The sequence below is a fragment of the Silene latifolia genome, chromosome 5, assembly GCF_048544455.1.
Source record: "Silene latifolia isolate original U9 population chromosome 5, ASM4854445v1, whole genome shotgun sequence".
Lineage (NCBI taxonomy): Eukaryota > Viridiplantae > Streptophyta > Magnoliopsida > Caryophyllales > Caryophyllaceae > Silene > Silene latifolia.
The window spans coordinates 8228495-8239120 of NC_133530.1; the positions used below are offsets into that span (position 1 = coordinate 8228495).

The 10626-nt window shown below is 38.2% G+C and overlaps 1 protein-coding gene across 2 annotated transcripts; it reads left to right on the forward strand.

Moving 5' to 3' along the window:
* Window positions 1-258: 258 nt before the first annotated feature.
* On the forward strand, window positions 259-8796 carry LOC141656623 (uncharacterized). Of its 2 annotated transcripts, XM_074463575.1 has the most exons (9): window positions 259-421; window positions 541-643; window positions 3668-3856; window positions 4391-4687; window positions 4863-5222; window positions 5400-5810; window positions 6082-6516; window positions 6934-8214; window positions 8519-8796. In XM_074463575.1, the coding sequence occupies exons 2-9, from the start codon at window positions 568-570 to the stop codon at window positions 8599-8601; spliced, it is 3132 nt and encodes a 1043-aa protein (XP_074319676.1). In that variant the 5' UTR covers window positions 259-421; window positions 541-567; the 3' UTR covers window positions 8602-8796. The 2 variants fall into 2 exon arrangements, with proteins under 2 accessions (XP_074319676.1, XP_074319675.1); XM_074463574.1 differs by having other exon boundaries at window positions 288-643.
* Window positions 8797-10626: the final 1830 nt, after the last annotated feature.

Below are 10626 nucleotides of genomic sequence, written 5' to 3' on the forward strand. Positions count from 1 at the left end.
CCCCGGCCCTTAATCTTGGCGGGCCGTGTCGGGTTTAACATAGGTTTGGCAAGCCAGGTAAATAAATAGTAACCCAATAGACGGGACCGGTTTTGAGCGGGCCAGGTTCTGACCTGACCTAATTACAACCCAAATATTTTTCTAGCGTTTTCGTGTCAAAAACAACAGTAAAAATGACCGGAGGACGGGGAGTACTTGCAGATTTCATCGAATTTGGATAACCAATCTAAAAAATTGGTTCAAAACATATCAAGAAACGAACAACACAGTCAGCAAAAGTGTGGAGCAAAGAGCCAAGGACGTGTCTGTCTTACTAATACGTGGGCAGAGACAACAACGCCACCACAATACAAAGGTGGCACATTCATACGCTCCAAACATTTAAAACACAGTTACCACATCTTGCTAAACTCCATTCCAAGTTACGTGCACACTCTACAGTTACAACTGCTTTAAAAACCCATTGATTTTTCACGCAAAAATTGGTTGTATTTGAAATCAAAAGAACGTCAAAAATATATTAGTACTACTCGTTTTCAGATAGTGGAAATTAAGTGATCACACACAATGAACACTCAAATGGATCGCCCTAGAGGTCATGGTGACCCTCATGATCTCACTAGTACTGGCTTGCAACACTCTGGTAAGTGTCACTAATTTTTATATAAGACGATTTACCAATTTAAGATGAGTTTATTATAAGATCTCTTCCAGTTTATAGACTATATCACCATAACTGTTTATATAGTTTATAAATTTTATAATAAAGTTTTCGAGTTTTGTAGTAAGGTTTACGACTTTTAATGTAAAGTTTTTGAGTTTCTTCGCGTAAATACCAAGTTTAAAAACTTACTCCCTCCATCCCGGTCATTATTATCCGTTTTATTTTGAGTGTCTCCGTCAATTGTTATCCTTTCTATTTTAGGATTATATTTAATGAGCAATTTAAACCTTCATACTCAATTTAGCCCACTTGTCATGTTATAATTGGCCCCTCCACTTTCTTTGGTCTTTGTTCCAAAATAATTTACCGGGACGAGTTAGTAACGTAACTCAAAAATAATACGTATAAGCTCGGTTAAATTTGAGTTAAATGTGCATGTTTATTTACATCCGTTAAGAAACCATCTCAGCAAAAACTTCTCAAACTTCTTAAACTAATGGTTGGGACCCGTTGGAATCTCAAGATTGATTTTGATTTTATATTCTTACACGTCCCTCATTTGAACCTATGACCTAGATCTGATATCTGTGAACACCATTTTAACCAAAACTTTAAAGTGATTTTTTGAGGCCCAATTATTTATTATATTTTAACACGCGCTCACATGAATGCCTTTTGAGCTTCAAGTGTGGATTATTAGCTTTTATGGCGTAGTAAGATGGCTTAATAATTACAACCTTCTATAAAGGTGACAAACGGGCAATAATGCTATTTTGAATCATTTTAGGAGGCAATATATCAAGTTCTCACAAAAAAAATTGTTTAAGGTGGGCATAATGAAGGTTTGTTTGGACTTTGGAGTTAGTTGTTACAATGGATTGATCCCTTGGAATGGTTGGGTATTTTGAAATGGAGCCAATATATAACTCTATTTGAACCGCTTAGAATCTCATTCTTACCTCTTCCTTGAGGTTTTAAACTTCGTCTCTTCCCCCTACCATCTAAAAAAACGAACAAAACAATTATTTACCTATTTTATTCAGGGCCGGATATAAGGTGTACAACCCGTTCATTTGAACAGGGCCCTGAATTTTTGGGGTCCAATTTCTAGAAATGCAGTAGTAACAAAGTTATATACCAAACAATGCGGCATAATGGTATCAAATCTATGTAGCTCAGTTGGCAGCAGTGCATGTATATCTATTTTAGACTCTGTGTTTGAACCTTTGCAGCGACATTTTATATTTTTTTCCTAGTTTTGTTTGATGTGAGGGTAAGTAGACTCTGTGTTCGAACCTTTGCAGCGACATTTTATATTTCTTTAGCGACATTTTGTTTTATGTGAGGGTAAGACCATCTTCAAATAGCAACATTGTTTTTGGTGGTAGCTTCTTTTGCTCATAGAAGTATAGAATGGCGGCAAATAGTATATTTACTAGATCGATACTAATAATACAACAAATTAAGTAATTATTGTGTCAGACGGTCTTATACGGTGTGACTATCCATCTATATAAAAATAACTTTTTATTGATAACAATAAATCAATCATTTTTTATTTAGAAGTAATGAACCGTCTCACGATGTGACTTGTAATACCGTTATTTTATAATTTGTAAACAAAATTAGCCCTCTAACCTTCGTTATCTTCTAAAATTTATATAAATACAACGCACATCAAATAAAACTATTAATAAATGTTAGAATATAATTTGTAATATAAAGTTCACAAAATTGTACTCCCTCCAATTCACTAACATCTTCCACATTTCCTAAATCGGAAAATTCACAAAGATCATTTTCCTTATTTGTCTATCATTTGTGGTTGATATAACATGTAATCCCACATTCTCTCTCCTACTTTCATTTCCCTCCACATATTACCACTCCACTAAATATTGGTTCAAAACCAATGTGGAAGATCATATAGAATATGAGGGAGTATTGAATATGTAAAGACTTATTTTATATATAATATACGAGTAAAATTATTAGGGCCTAGGGGCCACATTTAATTTTTTGTACAGGGCCTCGAAATTGTTCTAGACGGCCCTGATTTTATTAATTAGGAGAAATGGGGTTATAAATTCATTTATATCTTCATGGTATTGCATCCATCCCATTCGAACTTTTAATTTGAATCAAACGACCCCTAAGTTGAGCAAACTCCCCAGTGAGGTTATTCAACTCATTTGATGATCTTTGTCTTTTAACACAAACAACATATACAATGGTAGTCTTATACATGTCCTATTTGTCGAGTCAATGATCTTTTTCTGTTGTTAAACTGTTATGCTTTTGTTGATCATACCCATATCAAAAAAACATGTTAAGCCCAAAATCATTACCTTTTAAACCCCTTAGCAGAAGTTTAGGAGCACAATCTCACGCCGTAAATAACCCCCAAGAACCGAAGATGTCTTAGTGTGGTTGTTAAGACGGACCTATTGTGCACAATAGGTCCCAGGTTCGATTCCTCATTCCCTCTATTGTAATGCGACTAAGTGTGCGCTTCGTTGGACCAAAAAAAAAAAAAATAACCCCCAAGAAGACCCTTTTGGAAGGCTGAAACCCGGGGATCTCGGAAATTTTACCCGGTCTTTAACCACTAGATTCCACCCTTACCACTAGATTCCACCCTTACCAGCATTGGTCTCGAGTTTTAATTAACCACTAGACTTCACACTTACCAGCTTAACCAAACACTGTTGCGAGTATTAGATTGTAAAATCAGGAGAAGATACTATATAACCTCACAAATCAGTCCAGATTTAAATCGTTGCACATAACAGTAAATCAATCGTGGTATATATGTGGTTCTTTGCATTGAATAATTATTTCTTGATATATTGGAGCTAGGAAAATTTGAAATTTTGCTTTAAAATCTTCGATTTGCCCTTATTCCATTAGAAGTTCGGCCCTTCAAAATTTTCACCCCTAAACAACAAATTATATATGGCTCTGCAACTGTCTTGACATGTTTGATATGGTAATTGATTGAAGGAATGGAAGATGAAAGGCATGATGAAACTGAGCATCATGATGAAAAGAAATCAGTATTGAAGAAAGTCAAGGAGAAGGCTAAGAAGATCAAGGATACTATTAAATGCGGTGTTGGACACGGTCATGACCATGATGAGGAAAATGACGACAATGAGATGGTTACAGACCGTAATGTCCATGGTGCTCCCGGTGTGTAACTCTCCTCTCCATGTTGTAGGTCTTAACATATAGGAAGACATGTAAAACATCATATATATTGGGTCAACCAAGGCTACTTTAGTTGTTTCTTTAGGGTAAAAAAAACTCACAATTCACAAAAACACAGTTTCTTGATAAGGACGGAGTTAGGAGTTCAAGTACGAGGTAGGCAAAATAATACTAGTCGCTAAAACCACTTATTTACCATTGTTATTACTTATTAGTTATTACATTGTACAGAGTTAATTTAGTCGGGTAGCAAAAAATAATTTTCTTAATTAGTGACGGTTAGCCTTGTTACTAGCTTGCGAGCTAGCTCCCTTCTGCTCGGAGATTGCATACTTGGAACTCTAGAAGCACATGACATGCTTTAATTAAGGTATTAACTATTAAGGTGTCCTGCTATTTAAGTAGCTTTAGGCAACTGCTCTCGAACGTGTAATCGGGCTGCCCTTGTTGAATGAAATTAAGTGCATCATAAAATGTCATTGTAAATGCCTGACATGATGTATAAAATATTTGCAGCTGCACATGGCATCACTACCGGCAATACGGACGCGACTAGGCTGCATGGACAAGTACATCTTGTAACTGAGCATGAGGAAACATTAGGTGGATCTAGGGTCGGCACAAGATTGCCGGTAGGGCACGACAATCAAGTCCATGGGCTTATGCGTCCACATGTCCTTGATGCTCATTCAGGTGGAACTCATAGGCCAAAACTTGGGGGCATTCTCGAGAAAGATCCTCATACGCTGAAAAATGTGGGAGATGTAAATCCGGCTAGTCATCAGACCGATCTCACTGATCCAACAAGTATAGGTAAGATTGATTTTAGATTGTTTACGATCTCGCATATATAGGATTATGATTCAATTTTCCAGTCAGAGATTAACGAGTGAATCATATCAAAGATTATAGTTACTCGTGTGTTCATAAAATTCGGCAGTCATAGAATTCTCTCATCTAATAATTGACGTAACACGTAATCTTGCAGCTACACATGGGATCACTTCAAGTAGACAGGACAAAGCAAGGCAGCATGGAACCAATATTGGTGAAAGAACTCCAATCGGAGGCCGTGTACCAGTGAGCAACCCCAGTTCTTACCAGGTCTTTGATACCACAACTACGCAATCTGTACCTGGGCAGCAGAAGATATTGGATTGGTCTACGACCAATAAACAAACGCCGCTAGGGCTAAGGCACAAACCTGCTGTTTCAAGTCATGCAGGTGGAACTGATAGGCCGAAAGTCGTGGACATTCTTGAGAAAGATGCTCGTGCACCGAAAAATATAGGAGAAGATGTTCATCGTGCTAATCGTCAGTCCGATCTCACTTATCCAGCAAGTGGAGGTAAGATTGGGATCAATACGTGTATAGCGTAAATAAGTTTGCAATAGTTCGTTATTGTTCATCTGTTTTGTTTCTTGTTGACATTACCCCCGTGTCTCTCACGTATTCTGTCCTATCGAGTCGTTTTGCTTTAAACCATCATATTTCAATTTTAAAGTAGGCTGTGTGATATTGCAGCTGTACATGGCATAACTACCAGCAAAGAGGACATAGCAAGGCAGCATCGAACCAAGATTGGTGAAAGAACCGCAATTGGTAGTCAAGTGCCAGTGAGCAACCCGGGTGCTTACCAGACCTTTGATACTACAACTACACATTATGTGCCTAGGCAAGAGGAAACCTTGGGTTGGTCGAGAATTGATAAGCGAACACCGCTAGGGTCCGATAGTCAATCTCATGGGCTAAGGCATACACCCGTTCTTGCAGGTCATCATTCGGGTGGGACTCATAGCACTGGAGATTTGGGAGTTGGTCATAAGCCTAAACTTGGAGGCATCCTTGAGAGAGATCCTCATGCCTCAAAAAATGTGGCCGAAGATGTTCGTCCTGCTAATTATCAGCCTAATGTCACTAATCTAAGTGATGAAGGTAAGCTTCAAATTGAGTTGAAAGTCCTATGTTACTCCGACACTTCACTCAAGTGCCGTGTCACACGTGAGACACGTGTCGGTGTCCGACACGACACTTTGACACTTCAATTTAGACCACAAAATAGGAAAATTCACCCAAAATAGCCGTGTCCGACACGTGTCAGACACGACACCGTGTCGGAGTAACACAGGTTGAAACTTTACAAAATAAAGTACAGCAATTTTTATTACGGTCATTTCATGTCATTGACTCTGTAGAATTGTCACAGGTAATATTCGGGCACCAGCCCAAGACATTGGAATTGGGCTAGGACAAGGAGGAACGACAGCGAGGCGTCATGAGGGTTATCTCGAAGAAAGGGGAACCACTGAAGGGGCTTCTAATATTCCGGGTATAAAGCCCGTAGAACACCATACCTTTGACAAGGACACTACAAGATACATTCCAGGTCATAGGGAGACCTTGGGGGCAAGGACTGAGGAACGACCCTACGCAACTAAAAACACTCCCGACAGCGCTTCTCTGAGTGGACATTTTGGTACACAGGTTACTAGTAGTGGTCAAAAGGAAGATTATGGAAGACTCGGAGAAGTACTCGAGAGATCAACAGGCTTGGAGAAAGACCCTCATGCTCCTCGGGACATAAGAGAAATTGGTCGCGCTGAATATCATCAGGCCAAGGTCACTGATCCATTAGGCAGAGGTAAGATTGAAATTTGTTCTATCTCATAACTGAATATTATTATCAATTCCTTTCAGTAAAATTATGTTCTACTTCAAAAAAACTCTGTTTGAAGTACCTGTGAAAAATAGTAGTTACGGAGTACAAAGTAGTAGAGTAGTTCATTAGTAATTTATCTTGTTAATTAGTAACCAAATGGTTTTGGTGTGGTGGTTGCTCACTGCATCCCTTAACCATGAGGTCAGGGGTTCGATCCCTACCCATGGGACTGATGTCGACGGTGGACACCCCGGTTTACATCAAAAAAAAAAAATTAGTCATTGCGCCTACCTCATTTTATGTATTGGAGATCTTAGGTTAACAAAGGAAAGTACAGGAAAATCGGCTACGACTTCACATGAATTACTAAATGGCCTTGTGTATATTTTGGTTTATCAGGTAGTGAAGAAATAGGAGTTACCCCCATCCTGCACCAACTAGGGAAAATGAATATTCACGGTGAAACAACTCAAAATCCCGGCTTTTATGAGAACCCGGCCATATCCACAGGAAGCCATGATAAGTTTAGTCCAGAGCCGATCACACCCGAGACGAGTACATTTCTTCAACCACAAGAGTCGAAGCCTCAGTCCCACACACCTCTATCAAGCAGTCATCAGGGATTTCAGGACGAGTCCAATCGGGAACATGGCAGCAACTACACGGACATGATATCGTCTGCTGCATCAGAGCTTGCTCACAAAGCAAAGGTGGTCACTAATTCTGTCACGTCGAAACTGGGATACAGTGGAACTAGTGAAACCTCGAGAAACACCTCGACAGTACCATTGGAACATCAACCGGTACAAGGACAACTTAACAGCCAGCCAGTTTCAGGTGGATATGGAGAGACGTCATCAACTGTCTCGGTTGCTGTGGCTGACAAAGTTTCCAAAGCCAAGGACGCCGTAGCCTCAAAATTGGGCTATAGTGGTGAGGCTTACGAAGCCCAATCTGATGAATCAAATGTCGGGTTTATAGGAGATTACGGGATGAATGACGAGGCTCAAGAAGCCTCGTCTAGGGAATCAAATGCCGGGAGCATAGGAGATTATGGAAAGAAAGTTGTCTCGACCGTTCAAGAAAAAATAGCTCCAGTCTATGAGAAAGTAGCAGGGTTAGGATCGACTGTGGCGTCAAAGGTTCGGGGTTCATCAGGAACTGAGGGAGAGATGGAGTCCACCCTAGAACCCGACAATGGTGTTTCAGTGAAGGAGTACTTGGTGGAGAAACTGAAGCCCGGCGAGGAAGATCAAGCCTTGTCGAAGGTTATTACTGAAGCCTTACCCTTGCATAAGGAAGAGGAGGAGGAGAACGAAATAGGCCTCGGACAGGGAGACGAAATGGTGATTGTGGACGACACCGTCCTTGGACTAGGAGACGAAGCGATAAATGTGGATGAAATTGGCCTCGGACAGGGAGACGAAGTGATGGAAGTCGAGATAGAAGAGCGGGTGACAGAGTCTGGTCGAGAGACCACGAAGACAAAAGTGGTGATTACAGGGCAAGTAACGGAGTCAGAAGAAATGCCACACCACCTTTGCAAAGCCGAGGAGACTAGTTACGACGATGACAATTCCGAAGAGATTAACCCCGGAAAAAGTGTAATGGAAAGGATTAAAGACGCTGCTGGATTCTTGTTTAGCAAGAGTGGTGAAACAGGTGAACAGTCTGTCGAAGGTAATTAAATTCTTTACAACCCGTTCCTTCGTTTTCAAAAGCAAAAGGTTTCATTTTCTCAGAGGATTTTCAACATAATGCAAAAATCTCCCATTTTTTAATTAATTGCGTAAGATACGAAGTCCTGTTTTTGCATTACATGGATTTTTGGTGACAGGTTCAAAACCTCTCCTTTTTAGTTCAATGCCAAAAAGGTCAAATAGCGCTTTATTCCGTTGTAATTCAGAAGCAAAAAGAGCGAGTCTTCGACACTATAGAAAACGGAAAACAAAATTGTGTCGCTTACATGTTTTACTTGTAACAGGGAATGAAAGAGCTCAGAGCAGCACAATGAGGGAACTCCAGCATGAGCATAACTTAAATGCAAGGGAGGCTGGACTTCAGTAGCTTTGGGCTTTTGACTCCTTTGACTGCTTGTTTTCGAGTTATCTTGTTTCGTTTACAGTTTACATGGTTTCTTTGTATTTTCTAGCTAGTACTTAGATTACATAACCTGTAACTAATGGAATCAGTGAGTAGCATCACCGGACATTCCGACATGTGTAAACTTTATACAAGGTTTATGTGTCTTTACAGGTTTTATAGAATGAGTATTAATATTCAGGCACACTTAATTTGCTGTCAGTGAATTAATTAAGGCGTGAGAAACTCTCGTAGACGTCGATTTAAGTAGTGATGGTAGTATTTCGTCTACTGGATGGCAGCAATTGCAAACTCGTATCAAACCAGAGTCGAAAATTGTCAACAAATTGTCAACTCCATAAGTTGCATTGGAGTCTCAATCGGAAAGACAAAATGGTTATGGTCAGCAGAAAGCCAAATTGATATCAAGTATTAACTGATGGACAGCAGATAAATGAAGGAGTGGAGCCGTCTTACGAATATAAGAGCTACCTTGAGTTTGTTAATAAGAACTTTAAATAAAGAAAGTTCTTTCCATGTGGATGCCCGGTTTGTCAAAATAAGAATTAGGCCCGGTTCTTTTGGACTTAATTTCAGTTCTAATAAGTTAAGTTTAGTTCACTTCAGCTCCATTCAGTTTAGATCGGATCGGATCAGATCAGTTCAGTTCAGATTAGTTTATTTCAACATTAATATTATTATTCTTATTTAATATTCTTATTGATATCATTATTATTATATCATTATTATTATTATTATTATTACTATTTTATTTTTTATATATCTTATTAGATTATATTAATATATTATCATTATTAATGAATAATATTATTATAATATTTATTATTATTATTATTGGTGTTATTGTTATTATAATATTTATTATTATTGGTAGTATTGTTTATTATTATCAGTATAATCTTTTTACTAGTTTGAATGCCCGTGCGTTGCAACGGGGTAATTAACTTATTTATAATGCAAAAAAAAACATAAGAGTTTAATGTTTACATTCTATGTCTAATGATTTGTTTACATATTAATAAAATATCTCTTTCAAAAAAAAATAAAAGATTAATATATACGTGGGTTAACTCTTATTTATAATCATATAATCACCCCACCTTATACTAATCTGTCGATGTGGGATAATTCTACTATTTATAAGTAATATATTCACCAAACTTGGATTATTTTTCTGATGTGGGACAATTCTACTATTTATACGTAGTATATCATCAAACTTGCATTATTTTTCAATGTGGGACAAATAACATACTCAGAATTACACCATCTTTTTTGCACTTAGTCCGACATTCAACCAGATCCCGAATACCGAATACGGTTAATTGTTACTCATTATATCTAATAGTTATATTTAAATTTAATAATATGATCAAGTACTCTCCATTAATATTCGTCGTTGTTTTTCTTCATTTTTTTTTATCATAATTGAGATACGGAAATTTCCCGTGGTACCCCTTAATTTACCCCTACTTTTAAGAATCTGCCTATGGTATCCTTGAAGTTCTACTTTTTTGTTCATGGTACCCCCTAATATAAAGGCTGTTAAATAGACGTTAAGTTTGATGGCGTGACAATAAAATAACAATTAAAAAATAATACCCCCTTATTGTTTTATTGGTACGGATATCTCTCTTTTAAATGAAAATTTAATTAACTATATCATTATAGTGGTTAAAACTTGGTGAAATTCCCAGGAGCCCCATGTTCAAGCCTCCCCAAGAACAAAATCTTGTGGAGCATTCTTGGCCTGAGTCCATGCCTAATAAACTTCGAGTCTGTCACCCTCGGGTGGTTTACCTGGTATACGTGGTTCGCAGGCTATCACGTACATCCGCGGGTTTACCCAGTGCACACCAAAGGTAGCGGCTGCGGGTTCCCTCGTTATCAAAAAAAAAAAATTGGAAATTTCTCATGGTAACCTTGGACTTTTATAGATTACACATGGTACCCCTAATTTTAAGTTTCTACAAATGGTACCCCTGTGTT